The sequence below is a fragment of the Rhamphochromis longiceps genome, linkage group LG3, assembly GCF_057381845.1.
Source record: "Rhamphochromis longiceps isolate RC_006_pf linkage group LG3, R_longiceps_female_GT1.1, whole genome shotgun sequence".
NCBI lineage: Eukaryota > Metazoa > Chordata > Actinopteri > Cichliformes > Cichlidae > Rhamphochromis > Rhamphochromis longiceps.
Window position 1 is genome coordinate 15,288,089 of NC_140559.1, and position 27,904 is coordinate 15,315,992.

The 27,904-nt window shown below is 42.7% G+C and overlaps 1 protein-coding gene across 4 annotated transcripts; it reads left to right on the top strand.

Moving 5' to 3' along the window:
* Positions 1-27,697, top strand: LOC146673090 (uncharacterized). Of its 4 annotated transcripts, XM_085401464.1 has the most exons (9): positions 1-199; positions 3,491-3,835; positions 4,031-4,129; positions 9,047-9,364; positions 10,129-10,464; positions 22,440-22,766; positions 24,182-24,505; positions 26,232-26,564; positions 26,655-27,697. In XM_085401464.1, the coding sequence occupies exons 1-9, from the start codon at positions 163-165 to the stop codon at positions 26,744-26,746; spliced, it is 2,211 nt and encodes a 736-aa protein (XP_085257590.1). In that variant the 5' UTR covers positions 1-162; the 3' UTR covers positions 26,747-27,697. The 4 variants fall into 4 exon arrangements, with proteins under 4 accessions (XP_085257590.1, XP_085257593.1, XP_085257591.1 ...); XM_085401467.1 differs by lacking the exons at positions 22,440-22,766; positions 24,182-24,505; positions 26,232-26,564; positions 26,655-27,697 and adding an exon at positions 10,549-10,981 and having other exon boundaries at positions 10,129-10,241; positions 10,287-10,464; XM_085401465.1 differs by lacking the exons at positions 1-199; positions 3,491-3,835; positions 4,031-4,129; positions 9,047-9,364; positions 10,129-10,464 and adding exons at positions 17,280-17,472; positions 18,538-18,888; positions 19,036-19,134.
* Positions 27,698-27,904: the final 207 nt, after the last annotated feature.

Below are 27,904 nucleotides of genomic sequence, written 5' to 3' on the forward strand. Positions count from 1 at the left end.
CTTCATTCCACAGATGTGCTTTAACAAAGTGTGAAGCTGAACTCTGAGCTGTGACAGTGAAGCAGTGTGAGAGTGTCAGTAGATGATCAGCAGAGGAAAGTGAAGCTGCTGTGAGCTGATGTCCTGAAGGGCTTTTAAAGAGTCTCTGAGTTTGACAGGAACATGAAGATGTTTGTGGTGTTTGTGATCCTCCTGCACGGTAAGTACACCTTCCTCTCTCTGCTCTCATCATCAGCTTTTCTTTCATCTCTCTCTCTTTAATGTGTTGAAGTGCAGCAGGAGGAGATTTCCATCAAACAAATGTCAAATTTTACAAGAAGTGGAAATACCACATAAACTTATGAGTTAATATCTGAAGCTGTGAGTGTTATAGATGCTAGTATGACTGACATCTGTAACATTCATGATGAGATCAGAAAAATACATAGTCCTGATATTGAAATGCACAGAAGATGTGATGTGTGCATGGCTATCAGTGAAACTGCCAGAGCAAAGGCTCGGTGCCTTTTAGAAGAAGATGGTGATCCAAATAGTATACCCTGGCCTGATTCAGAGTCCGTGTTTGACCGTGTTCATCCAGCGCTTCTTCAAGGATCACATATACGTCAAGGTCTATCTCTGGGGTGTCAAAGCAATCATCTCTGGTCACATTACAACAAAGACAAGAAGCTGCAGCTGAAGTAGCAGCTACGGAAGAAGTCATTAAGATAATAAAAACAGCATCAGTGTGAGGACGAAATAAGAGATCTTGAAGTTGAAGATGCAAGGAAAAGAGCTCAATTTCTAACAGAGAGCACCTCAATAAAGACAAGGTTAGAAGAAAAGAGAAAGGAAGTGGAACTATTGAAAGAATTGCAAAAGCATAATGCAGCACAAGCAAGATTGAAGGTGTATGCTGAAAATGTGAAAAGTGAGAAAGAAGAAAAACCTTCTGTTCATTCCCAAGTAAGACAAGATAGTTCCTTCCTGCAACGAAGCTTTCCAAATGTGAACTTGAAACCATTCATCCCCGCTCAAGTTAGCGCTCTGTCCTGACAGGAGATGCTTGTTGAGCAATGTATTCTGGTACTTTGCAGAGCAATCAAAGACAACGGATCTGTCTGGCTTCTGAGGATGGTAGACGCCATGGTGAGGAATGTACCACGCTGGTTGATTATTTAGCTGAGCCTCTGGCACTTTCTCTGCATCACCTCTCTTTATGAGCTCTTGCACGTAATCCTTGTAGTAGCGATCGTCTTTTCTCAAGCGCCTTTCTAGAGATCAACATCGAAGATCCAAAACTCAAAGTCACAACAGTATTCGCAGCTAAGGCAAAAGAAGAAAAATCCATTTTGGAACGTCTGGAAAAATTCTCAGATTGGATGAGAATTGTGAAAGCAATAGCAAGATTAAGATGACGTGTAAAGTATGTAAAGAACCCAAAATTAATGTCCAATGAAAGTACTACATTGGAAGAAAGGAAAGAAGTGGTGGGAGGAAGACTTACAAAAGCATCAATCCATCCCAACATCAAACATCCAGCCATTCTGGCAAAGAAACATCATGTCTCGCACCTACTCATTAAACATTTTCATGAGAAGACGCATCAGCAAGGCCGAGGGATGACAGTAGATGAGCTAAGGTCCAATGGCATATGGGTAATTGGCTGCAGTACTGAAGTATCGTCATTTATATACAAATGTGTCAAATGTAGAAAGTACAGGAAAGGCAATCAAGAACAAAGGATGGGTGACCTGCTACCAGAAAGACTGGAAGCTACCCCTCCATTTACATACAGCGGACTGCTTCGGACCATTCTGTGTAAAATAAGGGAGGAAAGACTTAAAGAGATATGGACTCTTGTTTACATGTATGTGCTTGAGAGCTATACATATAGAAGTCCTAGATGATCTCAGTACAGACTGTTTTCTCAATGCACTCCGTTGTTTCATAACAGTACGTGGCAATGTAGGTCAGCTGCATTGTGATCAATGCATCAATTTTATCAGTGCAAGAAACGAAAGCTTCTAACGCAAGCAACTCAAGAGAAGGTCAGAGAGCTGGGAATAACTTTCGTTTTCAACCCACCTGCTTCTAGCCACATGGGAGGAGTCTGGGAGAGGCAGATTCGGACAATAAGAAATATTCTGAAATCCATTCTTGACCAGTCAGCTTCAAGATTAGACACTTCATCATTGAGAACGTTCGTGTATGAAGCCATGGCAATAGTTAATAGTCAACCACTAACTGTAGAGTCTATCAACGACCCTGTAGAACGGGAGCCGTTGACACCCAACCATATTTTGATGATGAAATCAGCAGTGATCTCATCACCACCTGGAGAATTTGCTAAAGAAGATCTCTACCTCCAGAAAAGATGGAAACCAGTACAGTATTTGGCAAATGTATTTTGGACTAGGTGGAGAAAGGAATATCTGTTAAACCTGCAACACAGAAGCAAATGGAATAAAACCAGAAGAAATGCAAAAGTAAATGACATTGTGTTATTACAAGAAGACTGTCTTCCAAGAAACCAATGGAAACTCGCTAAAGTTGTGGAAGTTCAGGAACTCCAGGAGCTGACAGCAGAGTCAGAAAAGTTAAGCTTCTCATCACTGACTCTACTAGAGACAATAAGGGGAAGCACACAACTAAGACGATTTTAGAGAGACCCATACATAAGACTACACTTTTACTTGAAGCAGAGTAAAGACTAAACATTATGTTTATTGGTTAACCTTTTATAAATTTCATTGTTGGGTTAAATTCCTTTAGGAACACACATGCTGTTGCGATAGCGTGATGGTGGGAGTGTAACAGCTGTTGAAATGTTAGTATTTGACCACTAGGCAGAGCTCTTGTAATGATAATGTAATTAACGCATTTTATTTTGTATGTTTTATTTTTGTGTTGAGCATGTTAACATTTTCCTATTGCATACCGGATTGGTGTACTGTTAATTTGATACATGGAAAATAATCGGTTAATTTTGTAAGTTTAAGGTAAGGGCAGAGGTCACTTCCTGTTTTTAGAAAAAAGGCCAGAGAAGCTGCTCATGGTGACGGTCTAGCCGTGTGAATGTCAAAGAAGAAAAAACAAGTCCTAAGTTCCAAATACACCGGTTTGTCCACTTGCAGGCCAAAGTGGTATGTTTGTTTATATTTTGTGAATTTTATATCGCAATATGTTTTAATGCTGAAATACAATTTCCTTGTACATTTGTATTCACCAGTTCTACAGTGTACCTGTGTACGTTAAGAGAAGCACAGTAAACATCAGTACAGAAGAACTCTCGTGTTTCTCTTGTATGTGTACAAGCCGGCATAATGCAAATGTACTGTTTATAAGATTGGGAAACCTGCAGTCAGCTGAGACTTAAGAAGTAACTTGGATGAGTGACGAAAGGTTTCTCTCACTGAAAACGCTACGTCCAGATGAACAGAATCAACTTTTGAGGTCTAAACTTGATCTTTACCTCAAAGTCACACATGGAGTCTCTGTCTGTCCTCAGTTTCCCAGCATGCCTCAGCTGCTTTGGAGATGTATGAGGGGGACTCATTCCACCTGCCCTGTGAATTTGACACTTTTGATTTGAGTGACCCCACAGTGGTGTGGAGTCGCTCCGACCTCAGTCCTTCAACTGTCCACCAGCGTCAGCTTCAAGGAGACGAACTGAAAGATCAAAACCAGCATTACAGCGGCCGAACATCCATGAAGACTGACGCTCTGGAAACTGGAGACCTCAGCTTGACCCTGACCAACTTCCAACTGTCTGACAGCGCCACCTACACCTGCTCCATCAGAGACCCTATATTTGGCTACGAGAGACTAGGAGATGTGCAGCTGCAGGTCAAAGGTCAACAACAAACACATGCTGTAGACAAATCTGACATCACTCAGATAAAACGTTATTACTTTAAAACTTTACTTTAATAAGAAATAACCATGTTACTCTAGGCTCTTTCACACAAGTATAGGCCTGTTCAGTAAATTCACTAATTACATTCCGTCAAAGGTCAAAAGTCTTACTTGTCTTTATGTTTCTACACAGAACGGTTTCCATCCTGGGCCAAAGCTCTCCTGGTTCTCCTGGTTCTTCTTGTGGTTTCTGGAGGTCTTTTATTTCATTTCCGGCACCATTTTAAGTCAGGTTAGTCTTTCCTACAACACCTACCCATAACCCTTTTGGCCAAACCAAAAGAGTGAGTGATCGGAGGCTGTGATCACCACACACTTATGGTCCCAGAAGTGCAATGAGTCCAAGGCTTAACTGAAAAAAATGGGCGCATCAAAGTGTTAGATGTTGTTTTATGCAATAGTCAATTAAAAGCTTGAGCTCTTGAACAAGTCTCCTGGAGAGGGGCTAAACTTTGTCTCAGTCTGGAGTTGCCCTTGGTGAGAGGTGGCAGGCTGAGGTGGGTAACTTAGCATTCCCTCAGTTTGCTGCCTGTATGTTGAAGTTTTTCCCAGTGGATGAGAGAGTTTTCTTTTTCTCTGCGCCTTTGGGTCAGGGATTGGGACCTGACTGTCGTCTGCACTTATGTGCCAAACGACAGATCAGAGTACCCGGCCTTCTTAGAGTCTTTAACTGTATGTAAATTATGTCAATTTGTTAATTTATTGTGTTATGTATGTTATTTCTTTCTTTCGCCTTTAAGTGACAAAAAAGGAGGTTAAGAAAATGTGCAAAGAAGCTAAGAAAAGCCGTAAGATAAATAAGTCATAAGGAAGATTAAATAAGTTGTTTCATAGTGAAAGGGAGCTGCAAAGAAGATAAAGAAGAAGTTGGGAATTGTTTTTCGTTAAGTTTTTGTTTCTAAAGCAGACTCCTCTCACAGTCATGTGCAGCCAGCGTGGTACATTTAACTGTGTTCTGTTTATTGCACATTTGTTAACTTTATTTTAAATTTTTGTTTGTTGTATTTATGTTTGATCATTCTGCGCATTTATGTAATGACAGTTTGACGGTGGATTTTATAGTGAATTGATGGAGAAGTGTGACGGAAGAATAAATCCATCTGTAAACAAAGAACCGTGGTTTCATGTATTACCTGAGTCAGACTTGGTTCACCTAAACATATAGTGAATGTCCACAGGGAATGCCTGGCAGAGGCCGCAGTCAACAAGATCTTCAACTCTCACCTTCAAGAGCACTCCAAGGGAGACTGGGGACATTAAGTCCAAATGGTCTGGATGTTCAGCACCTGCATTGCTGAAGCTGTTGCACTGACCTGCAGCCACAAGGTAGCTGGTGGTGGTGGCAACCCCAAAACCAGATGGTGGACACCAGAAGTGAAGGGAACCATCAGGCTGAAGGAGTGCTATCAGGCTTGGTCAGCCTGTTGGACTGGGATCAGTCTATACAGTGGGGCAAAAAAGTATTTAGTCAGCCACCGATTGTGCAAGTTCCCCCACTTAAAATAATGACAGAGGTCAGTAATTTGCACCAGAGGTACACTTCAACTGTGAGAGACAGAATGTGAAAAAGAAATCCATGAATTCACATGGTAGGATTTGTAAATAATTTATTCGTAAATTAGGGTGGAAAATAAGTATTTGGTCACCTTAAACAAGGAAAATCTCTGGCTCTCACAGACCTGTAACGTCTTCTGTAAGACGCTTTTCTGTCCCCCACTCGTTACCTGTATGAATGGCACCTGTTTGAACTCATCATCTGTATAAAAGACACCTGTCCACAGCCTCAAACAGTCAGACTCCAAACTCCGCCATGGCCAAGACCAAAGAGCTTTCGAAGGACACCAGGAAAAGCATTGTAGACCTGCACCAGACTGGGAAGAGTGAATCTACAATAGGCAAGCAGCTTGATGTGAAAAAATCAACTGTGGGAGCAATCATCAGAAAATGGAAGACATACAAGACCACTGATAATCTCCCACGATCTGGGGCTCCACGCAAGATCTCATCCCGTGGGGTCAAAATGATCATGAGAACGGTGAGCAAAGATCCCAGAACCACACGGGGGGACCTGGTGAATGACCTGCAGAGAGCTGGGACCAAAGTAACAAAGGTCACCATCAGTAACACACTACAACGGCAGGGAATCAAATCCCGCAGTGCCAGACGTGTTCCGCTGCTGAAGCCAGTGCATGTCCAGGCCCGTCTGAAGTTTGCCAGAGAGCACATGGATGATACAGCAGAGGATTGGGAGAATGTCATGTGGTCAGATGAAACCAAAGTAGAACTTTTTGGTATAAACTCAACTCGTCGTGTTTGGAGGACGAAGAATACTGAGTTGCATCCCAAGAACACCATACCTACTGTGAAGCATGGGGGTGGAAACATCATGCTATGGGGCTGTTTTTCTGCCAAGGGGACAGGACGACTGATCCGTGTTAAGGACAGAATGAATGGGGCCATGTATCGTGAGATTTTGAGCCAAAACCTCCTTCCATCAGTGAGAACTTTGAAGATGAAACGAGGCTGGGTCTTCCAACATGACAATGATCCAAAACACACCGCCCGGGCAACAAAGGAGTGGCTCCGTAAGAAGCATTTGAAAGTCCTGGAGTGGCCTAGCCAGTCTCCAGACCTCAACCCCATAGAAAATCTGTGGCGGGAGTTGAGAGTCCGTGTTGCTCGGCGACAGCCCCAAAACATCACTGCTCTCGAGAAGATCTGCATGGAGGAATGGGCCAAAATACCAGCTACTGTGTGTGCAAACCTGGTAAAGACCTATAGTAAACGTTTGACCTCTGTTATTGCCAACAAAGGTTATGTTACAAAGTATTGAGTTGTATTTTTGTTATTGACCAAATACTTATTTTCCACCCTAATTTACGAATAAATTCTTTACAAATCCTACCATGTGGATTCATGGATTTTTTTTTCACATTCTGTCTCTCACAGTTGAAGTGTACCTCTGGTGCAAATTACTGACCTCTGCCATCATTTTAGGTGGGGGAACTTGCACAATCGGTGGCTGACTAAATACTTTTTTGCCCCACTGTAGGTATTGACAGGCCAAGCAGAACAGTGATCAGGCAGGGGCTGAAGCAAAAACTTGGGTTTGGGAAGAGTTCGGAGAGGCCATGGAAAAAGCCTGGAGGGTGTGGTCACACTCTTCAGCCTTCCTCGGAAAGTCTATGCCAGGGTGCTGAAAAGGAGAATCCGTCCATTAGTCCAACAAAACAATGGTTCTCAGCTGGAAAAGGGTGGAGTGCCCACGGCACTATTCAGAGAAAGTGGAGAAATTAGCTTTCTCTGAATGGTGGCTGGTCTCTACCTTAGAGAGAGGGTGAGGAGTAGAGCCACTACTACTCCACATAAAAATGGAGCCAGTTGAGTTCCTGGGGGAGACCCATGGCATGTCAGAGAAATTATATCTTTTGGCTGGGCAGTAATATTTAGTGACATCACTAAACATTAACTTAGGCTGTCTTAAAGAGACACCACACATTTGTTATTGTTACACTGAGGAGAGGGAGGCATAGGCTTCTCTGCTTTGCCTGCTGACACCACAACCTGGCCCTGAATAAGCAGAAGAAAATGGATGGATGGCACCAAACTACAACAACAGTAACCTCAAAGTGCTTTATATTGTAAGGCAAAGACCCTACAGTAATGCAGAGAAACCCCAACAATCAAACAACCCCTATGAATAATTACTTTAGCAGCAGTTTGATGCAAAAACTCCCTTGTAACCAGAAGTTACCTGCCAGTAGTTACAGTTCCTTTGGGGACAAAATGCCTGAATGTGGTCATCCACCTTTAATACATAAGTAGACTGGTGCATGAAGTTAAGCAAGGAATTCCTTCGTTGCAAGTTTATCTTGAATGTATTCACTCAAATAATGCAAACTAGGTCCCGCAAAGGGCCCTTTTATCCCAGCGAGTCTCCTCTGCCAGAATCCACAAACTCAACAGCAAAATCAGCCACACTACTCCTCCTCTGTCAGAGTGTCAGCAGTTTTGTGAGCAAGTCAGTGCTAGAGTATTTATCAAAAACCTGATTTAATTTTTCCAGAAAATCCAGAAAAGTTATATTCATGTTACCAGCCAACATCTCCTTGGCCACATGAGCGCCCTTCCTCTGATCAGGTTCACAAGGAAAAATAATTTAGGATTAATGAGTAAGCACTAGATGACATTGAGTGTGTTAGGGTGCCTGAGTCGTTCAGTCAAGTTTTGTTTTTATAATATTTTAAGTCTTGTTTATTTATTTTTGTTTTCTCTGTGCTGTGCGACTTGTTCCTATGTAGTTATCTGTATTTCTAGTTTAGGTTGTCTGGTGTTTGATCCTGTTCATGCCTGGTCTCGTCTCTGTTTGTCTTGGTCCTGCATCTGTGTGTCCTGCCCTGTTAGGTCCGTCTTGTCTTTGTTTCCCCTCCCCCCAGTCACGTCTCTGTGTTGCTCCCTTGCCTTCTCTTCCCTTGTTCCCCAGTAGTGTCTCTGTCGCTCCTGCCTTTGCCTGTACATAGTCGGCCTGTGTCTCTGTGTGTTTTGCAGCTTTTAGAGACACTTGTTCTGTGTGTACTATGTTTAGCTGTGCTTCCCCTGTCTTGTCAGTTGCTTATGTTCAGCCGTCTTCCCCAGGCGTTTCCTCCCTGCCCTTAATCCCTCTCATATATTTAGAGTCTGCATCTCCCTCTGTCTGGCATTGCATTCTCCCTCATTCCTGGCTGTTCCTTGGCGCTCCGTGGCTGGAGAGAGCCCTCTTCACAGGATCCGTGGCTGCTGCATTCATTGCTGCATTGTTCTTTTCTGCCTTGAAATATTCTCCTGAGCTGGTCCAATATCTGCTTATCCAATATGCGGTTTAGGGCACTCGGAGATGTAAGTGGCTAAAGGAGTGGATGCACTAATGAAAAGTGCTAAAAAAAATTAAAAGAGCTTGTTTATCATTTAAATGTGAGCTTGTTCACCTCTGAAAGATGAAGCAGAACTGAAACACACATAGAGCAGGAAAGAGGGAATGGGAGACAGAGAGAAAGACACAAAAGCAAGTCAATCCAGAAAGGGAAGGGAAGCATGTGACAAGGAAGATGAGGTCATGTGACCATCACAGCTACAGCTGATTTTTTCATGTTGTGCTTTGTTGTCCTTTCAGTTTACAAGGTCGAGGTGGATTCAGGGGTGGAGTCTGTCCAGCTGCCCTGCAAGACCGCAGTTTGTCTGCCCAAAGACGCTAAAGTGGAGTGGACTGATGGTTACAGGAAAGTCCTCGTCTATGAGAATGGTTCTGACCAGCCTGAAGAACAGCATCCATTTTACAGAGACCTAATCAGAATGAAGAGAAACTTGCTGAAAATTGGAGACCACAGTCTGACCCTGAAATACCCCACAGTCACAAACACCTACACCTGCACCATCTACAGCCGGGAGGGAAACATCCTGCTGAAGAAAGAAGTGCTGCTCAGTGTCAGAGGTCAGTGCTGTAGATACAGGTCAGCCCTGCGATCTGAGAGAGAGTATCCTGAGAGAAAAGGCTCAATGCAATAGCTATGTGTACAGAGGGTTTGAATATGTGACTTACTGAAATTTTGCTTGCTCAGACTGTTTGTGTTGTTTTTTTTTTTTCTGTGTTTGTGTCAGGGGTGTATGTGCATTGTCTTATTTTTGTTTTAATGTCTAAAACTCAATAAAAAAGTTATTATTAAAAAAATCTGCACACCCTGCACAGATTAGGGCTGCAGTGATGGGGATGCTCTACCAGTCCATCATGATGAAGAGAGAGCTGAGTATGAAAGGGAAGCTGTTGATTTACAGGTTACTCTACATACCTACCCTCACATTTGGTCACAAGCTCTGTGTTGTGACAGAAAGAATAACATTTCCACGTCTCCTTCATGATGTGACAGTGTCAGAGCTGAATGCACTTGTAGAGTATCATGTTTTTATGGCTCACATTTAAAGTGTTGCAGCTCTAATGTACAGCTGTCATATTAGAAATAGAAGCAGCTCTGATTTTAGTGCTCAAAGAAATCTATGAAGTGATGAATTCACACATGAACAGTTTTCTGCAGCGTTCCTCTCGGCCTTATTTGCAGCTCCACTCTGCATGAGCTGTTTCTCTGCCTGAAGGAGGCGCCACTCCATCGCTTCATTTAGTGCAGAACAAGAGTCACATGATGCTGCTCTGAACACCAATCACACTTTGTACAGCTCATGTTGTGTTTGTTGTCCTCTCAGTCTGTCAGGTGGAGGTGGAGGAGGGGGCGGAGTCTGTCCAGCTGCCCTTCAAAACCACACAAAACCTGCCTGAAGATGCTGAAGTGGAGTGGAAATACTATGAGTCTGGTGAAGTCTTTAGCAAAATCATTCATGTGTATGAGAACGGCTCTGACCAGCCTGAAGAACAGCACCAGGATTACAGAGACCGAACGAAGATGAATGAAGACCTGCTGAAAACTGGAGACCTCAGTCTGACCCTGAAACAGCCCACAGAGAGAGACAGTGGGAGATACAGGTGTAGAGTCTACAGTGAGAGGATCTCCAGATTCAAAACAGTGCTGCTCAAGGTCAAAGGTTTGTTTCTCTCTCTCTATCTCTCTCTGTGCGTGTGTGTGTGTGTGTGTGTGTGTGTCTGACTGTGTTGTGTCTCCTCTGCAGGGAGAGTTCAGGTCCAGGATCAAACAGGGGACATCAGGAACAGAAGCAGCTCCATTGATCCGACTCCTCTGATGGCTGATCAATCAGTTTGATCTGTGTGTTCTTTGATTATTGATCAGTGATGTCAGAGTGGAGTCAGTGTGATGTTGTTGTTGTGTGTTTGAGACTTTTAGTGTCCATGAAGGTCTCTGCTGCCGTAGATCCTCTGAACTGTGACAGAGGTCTCACTCTGGAGGAAACTCTCAGCACTTTCCAGCAGCTCCTCCATCATGGAGGACGTTCCCTCACTGTAACAGGTGGAGGAGAGAGGAGAGGAAGCACAGGTGGATCCTCTGAGGAAGAGGAGCGTTCCTACAAACCACATGATCACATGACCAGAGGACAAGCATGTGCAGAAACACATTAAAGTCAGCCTGTAAACACGTTTGTGTAAATTCTAGCCGTGTGTTTCTGTTACATTCAAATAAAAGCAGAGAAAGCAGAACAAATGCTGAAGCTGTCTGTGTGAAATAAAGGAGTTACAGTACTTCCTTGCTGCACTGTGCTCTCCTCACACTCACACACACACACACACAGTAGGGGTGGTTTTTAATAATCGATTTTTCAATTAAAATTGATTTTAACTGGAATAAACCGATATCAATTCATTTAATCTGGAAATCGGTGCTCACACAGACAAGTAAATTTTGCCACGTTTGAAACGTCAAAGCGGTTAACAGAAGGTAACCATCATGGCTACTTTTCTCTGTATCTATGAAGCGCCTTGAGGCGACTTTTGTTGTGATTTGGCGCTATATAAATAAAATTGAATTGAACTGAACAGGACATTTTGATATTTTGAGGGTCTTCCTAGTTCTGTTTTTGAGATACACCAATTTTTATACTGCATGAAAAATTTAAATAAATATTATAATGCAAATTTGCAAAAAAAACCCAAAAAACAGCATGTGCATCAAAATACACTATTACAAGCAGTGCAATATGACTTCTGAGCATATATAGAAAACCTTAAAGGCAAACATGACTTTTAAAAACACCAGTATAGGCTTATAAGACCCCCCCCCCAAAAAACAAACAAACAAAAAAACTACATTTTCCGTGAAAATGACGTCACTTCCATATTCGGGCATGTGATGGTGGACATGTGATAGTTCATGCTGATGGCTATTCCAACGTAGGAAGTGTTACGAACAACGACGACCGTGGCTCAGGGGGTTGGGAAACGCATCTGTAACCGGAAGGTCGCCGGTTCGATTCTCTCTGTCCTGGTCGTTGTGTCTTCGGGCAAGACACTTCACCTACTGGCGTTGGCCGATGGCGTGATATGACAGCCTCGCTTCTGTCAGTCTGCCCAAGGGCAGCTGTGGCTACAACTGTAGCTACCTCCACCAGTGTGTGAATGAATAGTGGCATTGTAAAGCGCTTTGGGTGCCTTGAAAAGCACTATATAAATCCATTATTATTATTTCTGGAATATTACCATATTTTTCGGACCATAAGGTGCACTGGACTATAAGGCGCACAGTCGATGAACGGGTCTGTTTTCCTACATAAGGTGCACCGGGTTTCTATGAGGAGCTCCTTAATGAAAGAAAACAGTCGGATAAGTCAAGCTTTACTCAACTCATTCCTCTTGCTTCCTCCACTTCTGTAACATTGATTCATTCATGTTGAATTCTCTTGCAGATGCTCTATTCCCATGTTGTTGTGGTATATGTTGCTCCGGCATTTTTCACATTTTTGCTATGTAACTTTGCATCTGTTTTCATGGATGCCTGGATGTTAAACTGAACTGTTACACCTGGTAAAGCAGTAACACTGATCATTTTATTGAAGATGAAAGAATTCAGACAGTTTTTAACTCTCAGTGTGCCGCAGTGTTCGTTTCACTTTGCGACCTGAAGCGGATGGAGTTTTGGACCCAGAATACTATGAGTCCAAGAGGCTCCTGGCTACGGTAGCCATAATACTCCAACAATCCATCAAGCGGTGCGGCTTCGTAGCTTACGATAGTCGTACTAAAACATTTTTGACAGATTTTTGAGCTCCACGTAAAATCGGTTTGAGGCCAGTAAACAGTAAAATAAGGCGCACGGAATTTAAGGTGCACTGGTTCACAGATGCAAGATGGCGCCTGTGTTTGGCTGTGCCGCTGCCTCTGTCCATCTGTTTGTTTACTTTTCATGTTGTGCTAGTGTCTTTTCTACACTTTTGTCCAGCATCATCTCCCTCCGGATTTATGATTGCCATGCGTTATTGCGATAGCGTTAAATCTGCTAATGATAATTTTCAGAGTCAACGAAACACGGGTGTTTTCCCGGTTTACCTCCATTCTTGCTGGTCAGCTCTTTTTTGCTTCCCAGGCCTCATCGGAGGTAATGGGGGAAGAGAGCGGGCTTTTTTGGGCTACTTCGTCGGCTTAGCAGAGAACTGGATCTTCAGGGGCTTTACTCTTGGGCTGCTGCCAATAAGATACGCCTGAGACTTGTTGGAGCTGGATTATTCCCCACAACTCCCTGTGTTAACCACCCGGGCTGTCACCTGAAAGCATGGAAAGCCACAGCTCATCGCAGTAGGAACCCTGATTTACCGTGTGGCTCACCACATTGACATTGAGGAAGTTCAGGGTCTCTCCAAAGATCCTCAGGATTTTCTATACAGGCGCTGTGGAGAGCATCCTCACACAGAACATGACATCGTGGTTCGGGAACAGCTGTGTGAAGGACCAAAAAGCTCTCCAGAGAGTGATCCGTACAGCAGAACGCTGCTGCAGGATTGCTCTCCCCCCACTTCAGGACACCTACACCAGGAGATGCCGGACTAGAGCAGATACTGAAGGACCCGTCCCATCCTGGCAACAAACTGTTCCAACTTCTGCAATCTGGTAGAAGGTTCCGCATCATCCGGGCAAGGACAGAGAGACTCAAGAGGAGCTTCTCTAAACCAAGGCACAATGTACATTCCAAATTCCTTTAATTTTAAATATGTTGATATTGTCTATCCTGTAAAATAGTCAGATGTCTATTCATATTAATGTACAGAATTCACCTGCTTGCTGCTACTACTGCACATTCACCCAGTGTATATACTATATATATATATATATATATATATATATATAATGTTCTTCCTCTACACCCCCCCCCCAATTTTTGCACATGTCGAGGAGCGTGTCAGACTACATTTCACTGTGTGTTATACTTGTATAACTATGCATGTGACAAATAAAGAACCTTGAACCTTGAACATTGTGCGGACTCTGTTCCTGGGAGTTAAGGCGTCTGTTAAGGATCTCAAAACTGGATTATAGATGGCAGAGAGTTGGCGTCGTAAACCACGCCTCTGTTCAAAGATGGTCGTTCACAGTGGACATAGATGGCTTCTTTCACTCCTCTTTCAAACCATCTGTCCTCTCTGTCCAAAATGTGAACATTGGCATCCTCGAAAGAGTGTCCTTTATCCTTAAGATGCAGATGGACTGCTGAGTCTTGTCCTGTGGAGGTGGCTCTTCTGTGTTGTGCCATGAGCTTGTGAAGTGGCTGTTTGGTCTCTCCAATGTAGAGGTCTGGGCATCCCTCGCTGCACTGTACAGCAAACACCACGTTGTTAAGTCTGTGTTTTGGCGTTTTGTCTTTCGGGTGAACCAGTTTCTGTCTGAGCGTGTTGCTGGGTCTGAAATACACTGGGATGTCATGCTTGGAGAAAACTCTCCTGAGTTTCTCTGATACACCGGCTACATAGGGGATGACAATGTTGTTGCGTCTGTCCTTCTTATCCTCCCTCGCTGGTGTCTGATCTTCTTTTCTGTGCCTCTTTGCTGACTTTATGAACACCCATTTAGGATAACCGCATGTTTTGAGTGCTTCCTTTACATGTGTGTGTTCGGAAGGGAAAAAGAAGGAACTCAAGACAGACGCAACAACATTGTCACCCCACTTTGCAGTTATTTATTTGTAAAAAATGTTTGGAATCATGTCTGATTTTCGTTCTACTTCTCACGTGTGCACCACTTTGTGTTGGTCTTTCATGTGGAATTCCAATAAAATTGATTCATGTTTGTGGCTTTAATGTGACAAAATGTGGGAAAGTTCAAGTTCAAGCCACTGTATATGCAGGGGCGGATCTAGAGAAATTTTCTCAGGGTGGCATGAGGGTGGTAAACAAATCAAATGAGGTGGCAAAATCAAAACCTGTTTTTCAAACACATATGCAGGTGGTTACATGTGGTTAAAATAATTCAAATGCAGTAAGTATACACGTTTTTCATATAAATATAGTTTATAACTTAATTATTGTCTGTAGCCCGCATAATTAAACACTTTAGTTACATAAAACATGTGAGTTTTGATGCTATGTACTGTATAGCCTTGTAAGGAAGAGGACTCCCTTACTGCATTTATTTATATTATCTGTATAGCACTTTAGAGCACACCTTTCACTTTATTAAAAGCACCTTATCAAACACTTTATTTAGCATTGCACTTTAAGCATGGATTTGCACACAAGAAGTTTAAATATTTATTGACTATTTATTGGGAATTTTAAAATCAGTTGGTAGCCTTATTTCAGATCCTGCACAGCTGCTCCTCGTCAAGGAATGTGGTGGTTGTCTGTCAGGAGAGAAGAATGGTGATTGAGATTGTGATTAAGGTTTACCAAGAAGGAAAACTAATGCAAATGTCTGTGTGAAATCAAAGGATAAAAGTGGTGCAAATAAGTGTTTGTAAGTTAATGATTACTCACCTTTCTTGCCTGTGTCCTCTTCAAGGTGTTTGGGCAAATGTTTCCCCGGGGGTCCAGACACCATTTAAAGGTTCCGGGAGAGACCATTGGTAAAGAGAGTGTGGTGAATCTTTTTGTGCTTGGGTTTCTGGGTTTTTATAATATTGGGTTTGGTGTAACATTAAAGTGTGAAATATTTATTAATATGTAAATGTGAAAATGTATTTATGTATTTATTTATTCTTATTGATATATTGTATACTGTGGTGGAAGGTTGGGATTTAAGAATTTACCTGAGAGTGGAATAATGGTTAAGTCTGTGACAGCTGAACATATTTAAGGCTGCCAGTTGTCATTAGAGCGTGGATTTTTTGTGCTGTGAAGAAGCTCGACAAGTTAATTGTTGTAAGGAGAGCCGTATAGAAAATAAATACTTTGTTCCACTACACTTGCCTTGGTCTGTCTCACTGTGTTTCCAGCCGCTAAGGGCTGCCCTGTTACAAGCCTGTATAACAAATACATATGTAGCCCAAAAAGTATAAAAACCCACAAATTATGTGTGCCAGGAAAAAACAATGTTGGTCCACCAAAAGACAGAGGAGAACAGCACAGGGATAAACCTGCAGGCCTGACAGCAGGAGGTTTATCACTCTGCTGGTTTTCTACTTAGTGACAGTGTTTACACTGCAAATGTGCCTTTGTGACATTCATCAGTGCCCTCACTGACACACAAAACAACTACACAACAGAACAACTACACGAGACAACACACTAACTAACTACTCTACACCAAACGTCACAAATCTCCCACATCTAGAAACTGTCTCTCTCTCTCTCACCAACAACCAAATCCCACTTAATTAATTGGTTGACATGGTACATTTTTCCATTGGGCTTTTTTTTTTCTATTATTGTACGATCTACTGTACAATATAAAGCACATTGAGGCGACTTCTGTTGTGATTTGGTGCTATATGAATAAAATTGAATTGAATTGGTCAAAAATGACTCCAAGGTTCCTCACAGTGTTACTGAAGGCCCAGGTAACGCCATCCAGAGAAAGAATGTGGTTAGATACCATATTTCTATGATGTTTAGGGACGAGAACAATACCCTCAGTTTTATTTGTACAAGATCACTTTGACATGCTGGTAGGAGGAGTCAAGAGATGACTTGCTCTCCCTGCTGAGCCACCCGAGGAACCTTCAGGGTGTAGTCATTCTTTTTAAACTGAACCTTTGTTCTGCTTGTTTTTTGACACACAAACAGCACTGTTGGAATGTGCCACACACAGAGTGTGTGCTCACATTACGTGGCATATTTGTATTGTGTATTGAGCCATCAGCTCTGACGCACACAGTATAAACAGCACATATAAAGTCCACAGTGTGAACACCAAGCAGGGAGTGAACAGGCTCAGGCAGCAGCAGTGCTGATATATGCCTGGCCTCCATTCGTCTCATTAAAGCTGCCCGAGCCTCCAAACAACAACATTCACACATGTAACCCTCACAAATATCACTGACAACCAAAAGTCCCATTTTTATATTGATGTCAGCATTATTCCATCATGAAGCAACGATAGAAACACATCTTCATTTCATCTCTGTTGGAGCTTTTTGTTCAGTGAAAGGACAAAAAGCTGCCAGCAAATCAGATTCACTCTGCTGCACTGAAACACTGTGGACACAGTCTGGAGACACGCAGACTTTAAACTTTATTTGCATGATGTGAAAAGAAACCACATCATAAATGTGATCATGTGGGACTTTAGAAACAGGATCGCCGTGATCAGAGAACCCGGCCTCTTTAATAACCTGTACTGATCTTTTCACATCTGCATCATTGTTGCGACAGCGGAAGGGATATTTCAGTGTCAGGACTGAAGGCGGAGCTTTGTGCGTGTCAGGGTGAGGCCGCAGCAGCCGCCTCCAACCGGAGCGCTCGGGCGTGAAACTAGGAGGAAAGCCGACGTCCTCTTTTCTCAGAAGTGATCTGTGGCTGCTGGACTTCATTCCTCAAATTAACAAAGTGTGAAGCTGAACTCTGAGCTGTGACAGTGAAGCAGTGTGAGAGTGTCAGTAGATGATCAGCAGAGGAAAGTGAAGCTGCTGTGAGCTGATGTCCTGAAGGGCTTTTAAAGAGTCTCTGAGTTTGACAGGAACATGAAGATGTTTGTGGTGTTTGTGATCCTCCTGCACGGTAAGTACACCTTCCTCTCTCTGCTCTCATCATCAGCTTTTCTTTCATCTCTCTCTCTTTAATGTGTTGAAGTGCAGCAGGAGGAGATTTCCATCAAACACTGGATTCTGATTCAGATCAAACTAACAATCCAAAGCAGCAACTTTCAAATCTCTGGATTCTTCTTGGTGGTTTCCAGATGAGCTACATATTTAAGTAAAGTACAGATACCTTAAAACTGTACTTAAGTACTTACTGTCATGGTCCTGGGTCATTTTGACGCAGCCTTCTCTGCTTTCTTGTGTTTCTATATCATGTTGTTCTAGGAGTTATTCTATGAGTCCTAAGTTGTTCAGTGTAGTTTTTTGGATTTCCCCTCGTGTCTTTACCCCCAGTGTCTCCCTGTGTGTATTAGAGTTCTGCTGCCTTGTTTCCCCTCCTTATGTTTTATTCCATGTTTCCCAGCCTGTCTGTCTGAAACCTGCACAGACATGCTGGGACGGCATGTCTGTGCAGAATTTGCATACTAATGATTAAGGAACTGACCTCCCAGCCCATTGTTCCTTCAGTGGGCTGGTTTCAGTCATTATGCAAAGGTACTGTTTATAAGGTTGAAACCTGCAGTCAGCTGAGACTGAAGACGTCACTTGGATGAGTGACGAAACACTTCTCTCACAAAACGCTACGTCCAGATGAACAGAATCAACTTTTTGGGATAATCTGAAAATACTGTGTTATTTCCACTGTTGCGTGGATGATATACAGCTGTATGTTGCACTAATTGCAACAACACAAATGTATTCTGAATCTGTTGCGCTGATGTAAAACGCTTTGATCAGCTTAGTGATTTTAGATCTGGATTCCTCTCAGTCACTCCCAAATCTTTAATTTGTAAAAAGACTTGAAAATCTGTCCTCCGACATCAGGACTTCCACTCACAGTCTGTTTGTGCTGTTTGACCCTGACTTTTTTTTTTTTTGGACTCACAGATCACATCAGTCACACATTCTCATGTGTGTCTCAATGTGTCTAAACTTGATCTTTACTTTAAAGTGACTCATGGAGTCTCTGTCTGTGTGTCCTCAGTTTCCCAGCATGCCTCAGCTGTGGAATCATATGAGGGGGCATCATTTGTAGTGCTGCCCTGTGAGTTTGACACTTTCAACCTAAGAAATGCCTCAATGGTGTGGAGTCGCTCCGACCTCAGTCCTCCCACCGTCCACCAGCGTCAGCTTCAAGGAGATGAACTGAAAGATCAAAACCAGCGTTACAGCGGCCGAACATCCATGAAGACTGACGCTCTGGAAACTGGAGACCTCAGCCTGAACCTGACCAACCCCCAACTGTCTGACAGCGCCACCTACACCTGCTCCATCAGAGACTTTGGACGTGAACTCAGTTGGAGTGATGTACAGCTGCAGGTCAAAGGTGCTGCAGGTCAGCAACAAACACCTGCTGTAGACACATCATACATCATTCAGATAAAACTTATCAGAGAAATCATATTGGCTCTTTGATTGAAATGTAGGCCTATTAGGTCAGTCAGAGGTCAAAGGTCATGCTGTTCTTTTTGTTTCCCCACAGAACAGTTTCCATCCTGGGCCACAGCTCTCCTGGTTCTCCTGGTTCTTCTTGTTATTTCTGGAGGTCTTCTATTTTATTTCCGGCACTATTTCATGTCAGGTGAGTGTCTCCTGCTACACTACCCATAATGCCGATGGTCAGCAGGTGTCCTCTGGTGGCTCCTTGACTGTGGCTCACACAAACTTGTTCCAGAAGCTAAAAGAGTTGAGAGTTACAAACAGCTGATACAGAGAGCTGAAGAGAAACTTCCAGGTTTGTTCCAGAAGTCAGAAAACCTCCTTCAGACTCAGTCATTGATCAGTGAAACAGCTCCACAACACGACTTTACTAAACAGTGTGTGTGCTTCACTGCATTGATCTGACACAGAGGCTGCATGTGGACAAGCTGTTCTTTCATTATCTGCAATTTAACCAGTTTTACTTTTTACCAAAAGTTTCACTGCGATTGGTCATGAGTTAACAGAGGTTACAAAAAAAACAAACTAATACTCGAGAACACAGACATGTGAATAATATGTAATAACTTTACAATACAATCACGATCGTGGCTCACGAGGTTGCAGTTCATCTTGTAATCGGAAGGTTGCCGATTCGAGCCCCCGACAGTCTTAGCCATTGTGTCCTTGGGCAAGACACTTCACCTACTGGTGGTGGTCAGAGGGCCCAGTGGCGCCAGTGTCCGGCAGCCTCTGTCAGTGCGCCCCAGGGTGGCTGTGGCTACAATGTAGCTGCCATCACCAGTGTGTGAATGTGTGGATGACTGGTTGTCTAAAGCGCTTTGGGGTCCTTAGAGACTAGAAAAGCGCTATACAAATACAGGCCATTTACCATTTACAATGCAATGTACACCAACTCACTGTAATCCAATAAAGGTTAAAAAAAAAACAATGTTAAAGAGACCTCCATGATAAGATTTTATTATACATTTATTTTATTATACTGTCATTAATATTTATTATTTTCACACAGTGGTCACTGACATCTAATATGTGTGTGTTGGTTATAGTTATATAAAGGTTCAGGATCAATGTGATGAATTTAGAAGCAGAAAAATCAAAAAATCAAAATCAAATGCATAGCATATGCATGGTAATCAAATAAATGTATGAATAATTTTTGTGTGTGAAGGAAACTCCTCATTTACATGAACAAACTGGAATCTATCAGATGTGATTCAAACCACTGCAGTGAATTTCCTTTAATAACTCTGGTGTGTTCTAGTGTTTGTAGTAAAATGTTGTGGTCTACACTGAGGTCTAACAGGACAAGCACAGGAATAAGTCCTCTGTAAAGTAAAGTAAAGTAAAATAAAGTAAAGTAAAGTAAAGTAAAATTTTATTTATATAGCACCTTTCAAGATAAAATCACAAAGTGCTTTACAGAGGCAGAAAACAGACATTAAAATCTAAAACAAAACAAAATCAACCAAAAGCGAGTTTAAACAGATACGTTCTTAACTGCTTTTTAAAAGACATGACTGAGTCCACAGATCCCAAACTCAAAGAGAGCGAGTTCCAGAGTCTGGGAGCCACTGATACAAACGCTCTGTCACCTTTTGTTTTTAACCTTGTATGTGGGACAGCCAGCAACCCCTGGTCACAAGACCTCAGGGACCTGCTGGGGTGATAGGAAAGAAGAAGATCACTTAAGTAAGTTGGAGCTACACCGTGCAGGGCCCTATAAGTCATGATTATGATCTTAAATTGGACTCTGAACTTGACAGGGAGCCAATGCAGCTAAATCAGCAGGGGAGTGGCATGGGAGTGTTTGTGATGCTTTGTCAGAAGCCTGGCAGCAGCATTCTGAACACCCTGCAGTCGTTCCAGGGAGGCATTACTTAAGCAAGTAAACAAGGAATTACAATAATCTAAGCGAGATGAAACAAAAGCATGAATAATCATTTCCAATTCGGAACGTGACACAATGGGACTCAGCTTAGCGATATTTCTTAAATGGTAAAAACAAGAGCCAACCAAAGATTTAACGTGTGTGTCCAGCGTCAGAGCTGGATCAAATGTAACACCAAGGTTCATAATGGATGATTTAATATAGGAAGCAAGAGGGCCTAGATTTTTAACCACGAGGGGAACAAATTTCTCAGGAGCAAAGACAATGACTTCCGTTTTATCAGCATTTAGTTGAAGGTAATTACCAGCCAGCCAATCTCTAACGGAGTCTAAGCAGGACTGCAAGATTTGGAGCTTAGAAACATCAGGTGGCCTAGAAGAGATATATAGCTGAATATCATCTGCATAACAATGATATGAAATATCAGAGAAAGAGCTAAGAAGTTGCAGAAGAGGGAGTAAATACAACAAAAACAATAATGGTCCCAAGACAGAGCCCTGAGGCACCCCATAGGCAAGAGAGAAAGATCGATTTGACAAATAGGATTTAACCCATTCCAATGCGGTACCCGATACACCCACCCAGTGGTTTAATCTATCTAACAAAATAAGATGATCAACAGTGTCAAAAGCAGAGGTCAGATCCAGCAACATCAACACAGTGCACTCTCCAGCATCATAATTCATCAAAATATCATTAGACACTCTAAGAAGTGCAGTTTCGGTAGAGTGAGCCAGACGAAAGCCAGATTGAAATTTATTAAGAACGTTGTGTTCATCTAGAAAATCCATGAGTTGCTTGGCCACAACCTTTTCTAAAATCTTGGCAATAAAAGGCAATTTTGAGATGGGTCTGTAACTGGAAAGCAAAGAAGGATCAAGTTTAGGTTTTTTTTTAAAGTGGGTGAATGGCAGCACTTTTACAGTAAACAGGGACCTGACCAGAGAGCAGAGATGCATTAATAATTTTAAGAACACTAGGACCAATAGACTCAAAAACATTTTTAAGTAAAGATCCAGTTAAAATATCAAGGGGGCAAGAGGATGGTCTCATTGAAGTAACCAGCTTCAACAACTCAGGCAAAGACACTGGTGAAAATCTTTCAAATCTGACAGGCTTAAGTAAAATCCGAACAGGCAAATGGTACATGGAGGGAGAGATTTTGCTCCTTACATTGCTAACCTTTTAAGGAAACAACAAACAACAACAACAAAGAAGGAAAGAAAATTATCACAGTCTTCATTCGAAGAAATAGCGACAGCAGCAGAAACCGGAGCAACAATATCCCTAATTGTGTCAAATAGAACCTTAGGGTTACCTCTGCTCCTAGAGACTAGGTTTGAAAAATAAGCAGCCCTTGCATCACGAACTGAAGCGTTAAAAGAAACTAAAAGGTCTTTTAAATAAAAGAGATGAACCTGTAAACGAGTCTTTCTCCACAAACGCTCAGCTTTACGACAGACACGCTTTAAACAGCGAATGCTGTCGTAACAGGTCATAAGGAGACCATTAGTAACCTTTACTACAGCTCATGTTGTGCTTTGTTGTCCTCTCAGTCCCCTGGGTGGGGGTGGATTCAGGGGTGGAGTCTGTCCAGCTGATCTGCAAAACCACAGTTTGCCTGCCTAAAGATGCTAAAGTGGAGTGGAAGGATGCAAACAACAGGAAGGTCCACATGTATGAGAACGGCTCTGACCAGCCTGAAGAACAGGACGATAAATACAAGAACCGAACAAAGATGAAGAGAAACTTGCTGGAACCTGGAGACCTCAGTCTGACCCTGAAACAGCCCACAGATGGAGACAACTCCACCTACACCTGCACCGTCTACAGCAGGGAGGGAAACATGCTGATGGAGAAACAAGTGGATCTGAAAGTCAGAGGTCAGTGCTGTAGATACAAGTCAAAGGTCAGAGGTCAGACTGATGATGGTGGTTCAGTCTCAGTGGGCTCCATCCAATAATGTCACAGTGTTAGCATGTCTGATGTTTGTGGCTGTTTTGGTTTTTATTTGATTTCCAGCCAAATGTAAAAGCTTCAGCAGATGAACTGTAGGAGCAAAGTTCATGTGTGAGACTTCATCTGAAAGGTAACATCTTCTAGTTTCTGAACATGTGTTTGTTTAGCATGTGGCTGAAACACAGGCTAAGCTAAGTCAGCTCAAATCTCAGTAAAAACCTTCTTTGGTCCTCATCTATAATCAGTCATATCTGAGTCACAATAACTAGAAGATGATTTCTAGCAGAAGTGTGAACATCTCCACATCCTTTCTCCATGTTATCATCCAAAGCTGTGTGAAGTTTCAGAGCTCTGCAGCTAACAGAGACTTTCAGTTTGCTGCTCTCTTCCTCTGACAGCTCCATTCTTAGGGAGCGTTAGTTCTCTGTTTCACTTTATTCCACTTATTCAGTCTGATGTTCTCTGATCTGTTTCTCTTGTTTAGTGTCTTAAAGGCTGCCAGTGCCTCTCTTTGCTGTAACCAACCTTTCTCTTTATTTCTGAGCTTTTTAAGGACTTTAACTGATGCATCAACCTTTGAAAATGGAAAGAAATCAGTCAGATTCATGGCTGCATCACAGTGTCACATGTAGTTCTCCACATCAGCTGGATTATATCTATAGCAGCAAACAGCAGCTGATGCACAAATCTTTGTCTGTGTTAATAAAGTTGGATCAGTTCAAACAGTTTGTTGCTCTGCACTTGAAAGCAGCTTGTACAGTTTCCTAACTAATACTGTAATTCTGTACATGAGATTTTATTGGCTGTTAGTGAGCCAATCAAGAACATTCAGACCAATCAGGTAACTGTGGGGGAGGGATGTGGAGTTGACCTTTTGGCATTTAACCACGAGCTGTAAACATGAATAAGGTTAGCAGAGAATAATGTCTGTTAGTGAGGTGGATGTAGAGTTTAGCAACGATAGAGTTGGGTGGTCCTCACAGGACAGCCACTACAAACATATGATTTTATAGAATATGATGCATTACTGCAGATTCAACACAATAGAAAGGATTTGAAATGAGCTCAGCCTTAAACATGTGCAGCAGTAATATTGATCCACAGACACTGATGGGAACATTTTTCTGCACAATAAGTACTTTGACTTTTCATACTTTATGTACAATTTGCCAGTACTGCAGTTTTGTGTGTAGTGAGGTGTTTTCATGGTGTTTTCTTGGTGCTTTTACTAAAGGAAGCTTCTATCAAATTCTTCCACATGTTGTCAAACTGAGCTGTGTGATGAAGTGAGTGTGACAGAAACACTCAGACTGTGTTTCTTACTTTGTTGTCCTCTCAGTCCCCCAGGTGGAGGTGGATTCAGGGGTGGAGTCTGTCCAGCTGCCCTTCAAAACCACACTTCACCTGCCTGAAGACGCTAAAGTGGAGTGGAAGGACAACAATGATAATAAGGTCCATGTGTTTGAGAACAGCTCTGACCAGCCTGAAAAACAGAGCGAGTTTTATAGAGACAAAACGAAGATGAATCAAAACCTGCTGAAAACTGGAGACCTCAGTCTGACCCTGAAACACCCCTCAGACTATGACAACAGGATGTACACCTGCACCGTCTACAGCAGGGAGGGAAACATCCTGCTGAAGAGAATGGTGCTGAAAGTCCGAGGTCAGTGCTGTAGATACAGGTCAAAATGTGGATTGAAGCTTTTTCTGTTTCTATTTTGATATTTGGTGGATTTTCATGTGCTTATTTAAACTGGACGAAACCAGCTGTGAGTCACTGCAGCAGCTCTGTGCCAACAACCAACCAACACCTGGGTGGAGTCCCAGCTGAAGCTGAGAGATACTCAGAGACAGAAGCAGCTGTATGGAAGCGTTCTACAGGACGGCTGACACAAACCTGATGTTACTGATGTCTCCTAGATAGATCTCATGGACCAAAGGCTCTCTGTGTCATCTCGGCTCCAGCTGAACTAAACTGAGAGTGAATTTGGGCTTTCAGGGAGGGGTGAAAGCAGAGCGCTGTAAAGGAAAGGGCTGTGATTGGTTCAGAACACGTCAATGAGAAGAAAGGAAAGCTTCAGAGCAACATGAATGAAACAAAGTGTTTTGATGACGACTGAAAGCCAAAACTGTCCCTGAAATCAGAGTTCAGGGGCACAGCCAGAAGACAGAGAATCGTGGAAATAGTGGTCAACAGGTACTTGATGGAGTGTTTCCTGCTTGCTGGACTCCATATCATATGTTAGCAGAGAGTGTCTGGCTCTTGATTGGTTGAAGTGGAGAACATCTGCTGCAGAAAGATGCCTCCTGGTCCATGGTGGACATAGATGTTTTCTTTCACCCCTTTCTCAAACCGACCGCCCTCTCTGTCCAGAATGTGAACCTTTGCATCCTCAAAAGTGTGATCTTTGTCCTTGAGATTCAGATGTACAGCTCAGTCTTGTCCTGTCGAGGTGGCTCTTTTATGTTTTCCAATTTAGACGTCTGAACATTTCTGGCTGTTAGCACGAATGCTCACAGCAAATCTGGGACTGTCCAACAATTGCTCTTAGAACTGTAGAAGCTTCTCGGATGAGAGGTGAAATGTCTTCAAGAAACTTAAAGAAGTCCAGAAGCTTTTCTTTCAAAGTTCCTTAGGCTTTTTGGAATATGCTTTGTGCCCACGTGGATAAGGATGGTGTCGGCCTCTGCACAGGATCGTATTCTGCCCAGAAACTTTTCTAAAATGTTGCAGAGTATGGGCAAAAACAGAGTGCATGTGTTCTGGAATAGCAGTGTTATGACTAGTTTCTTAGCAGTCAACAAGATGGTGTATTGGTCAGAATACAGGAAGGAGGACAAGAGGGTTCCACTTTGCTTAACTGTTGAAGTCAGCTGGTTTTTTGTCACCTTAACTCATTCACTGCCAGCCATTTTCAAACGTATGCTTTCAATTGACGTCTATAGACGTCAATGGCAGTGAATGAGTTAATAGACAGTGTTGCAAATAAGCTGCCATTAGGGCAACTATATTACAGCAACAGTGGTTAAGCTAACATAAACTCAAAGGTGTCTTATAAAGAATATTTAAACATCCATCTTTGCATATACATATCAACAACATAATGAACAATAACTGATGTACTGCATTCATTGTCAATCACTTGAAAATGATCCCCAACATTTCTCGTGCTGTCTTCCTTGGGAGTTCGCCTTGTAATCGGAAGGTTTCCGGTTCGAGCCCCGGCTTGGACAGTCCCGGTCGTTGTGTCCTTGGGCAAGAGCTGTTTCTCTGCCTGAAGGAGGCGCCACTCCATCGCTTCATTTAGTGCAGAACAAGAGTCACATGATGCTGCTCTGAACACCAATCACACTTTGTACAGCTCATGTTGTGTTTGTTGTCCTCTCAGTGTGTCAGGTGGAGGTGGAGGAGGGGGCGGAGTCTGTCCAGCTGCCCTTCAGAACCACACAAAACCTGCCTGAAGATGCTACAGTAGAGTGGGTACGCTATGACCCTGAACCAGTAATAGATGTCCACGTGTATAAGAACTGCTCTGACCAGCCTGAAGAACAGCACCAGGTTTACAGAGACCGAACGAAGATGAATGAAGACCTGCTGAAAACTGGAGACCTCAGTCTGACCCTGAAACAGCCCACAGAGAGAGACAGTGGGAAATACATCTGTGGAGTTCAGAGCAAGAACATCTGGATAAGATTCAAAACAGTGCAGTTCAAAGTTAAAGGTTTGTGTGTGTGTGTGTGTGTGTGTGTGTGTGTGTGTGTGTGTGTGTGTGTGTCTCTCTCTCTCTGACTGTCTTGTGTCTCCTCTGCAGGGAGAGTTCAGGTCCAGGATCAAACAGGGGACATCAGGAACAGAAGCAGCTCCATTGATCCGACTCCTCTGATGGCTGATCAATCAGTTTGATCTGTGTGTTCTTTGATTATTGATCAGTGATGTCAGAGTGGAGTCAGTGTGATGTTGTTGTTGTGTGTTTGAGACTTTTAGTGTCCATGAAGGTCTCTGCTGCCGTAGATCCTCTGAACTGTGACAGAGGTCTCACTCTGGAGGAAACTCTCAGCACTTTCCAGCAGCTCCTCCATCATGGAGGACGTTCCCTCACTGTAACAGGTGGAGGAGAGAGGAGAGGAAGCACAGGTGGATCCTCTGAGGAAGAGGAGCGTCCTACAAACCACTTGATCACATGACCAGAGGGGCGTGGCCTTCAGTGGTAGTAATAAAGGAACAGTGCACATATTCCACTTTGAAGGCTCATCTCCAACAAAGCAGACCTGTGATCACTTTGACTCAGTATGATGGATTGTTTGGATTTGTCTTTCTTTCTCTGGCTTTTCTTGTGTGTCTTTGTATGTTGGATAGAGTCATGTGACCTGCCCAGGGACGACACATGGAAATGAGCAGTTTAGCTCAAATCTGGCAGGTTTCCATCTTCTGTTTTTATCCTGATGTCCCTGAACATGAACACTGTCCCTGTCAAATACATCCAGATACAAAGATCAGATCTACTGAGCATCATCAGCGTGTCAGCTGCTAACTGCATTGTGTATTTTTATACTGATGTACATCTCCTACACTGAAGTACTCTGTTATAAACTTGGTGCTCAGTGACTGAATCTCATCATCATAAACTAAAATTCATATGAATCTCTGCTACACTTAATGCAACATAAATCTGACCATGAGGCCACAGACACTCTGCACCGCAGTCACACACTGCTCTGTACTGTGAATGCACCACATTAATTCAGACTTAACAGTTTATCCTGCACAAAAGTACCCAGTATTTTCATGCAACATTCAAACAACAAACACAAAACACACAAAAAAAAAAAAAAAAACAAACAAAAAAAACAAAAACCACAAAGTAAGTATAACTCAGTTTGTTTTGCAGGACGTTACATTATATGAAAAATACATAATTTAACACAACACAGAGAGTCACCACCATCTCTAAGCAACTTATCAAAGACATTACATTCATGCACATTAAATACATGCTGTGGGTCAAATGTTTTTCCATGTTTGAGATGTTTCCATGTTTGTTGTGATTAGGGATGGGTATTG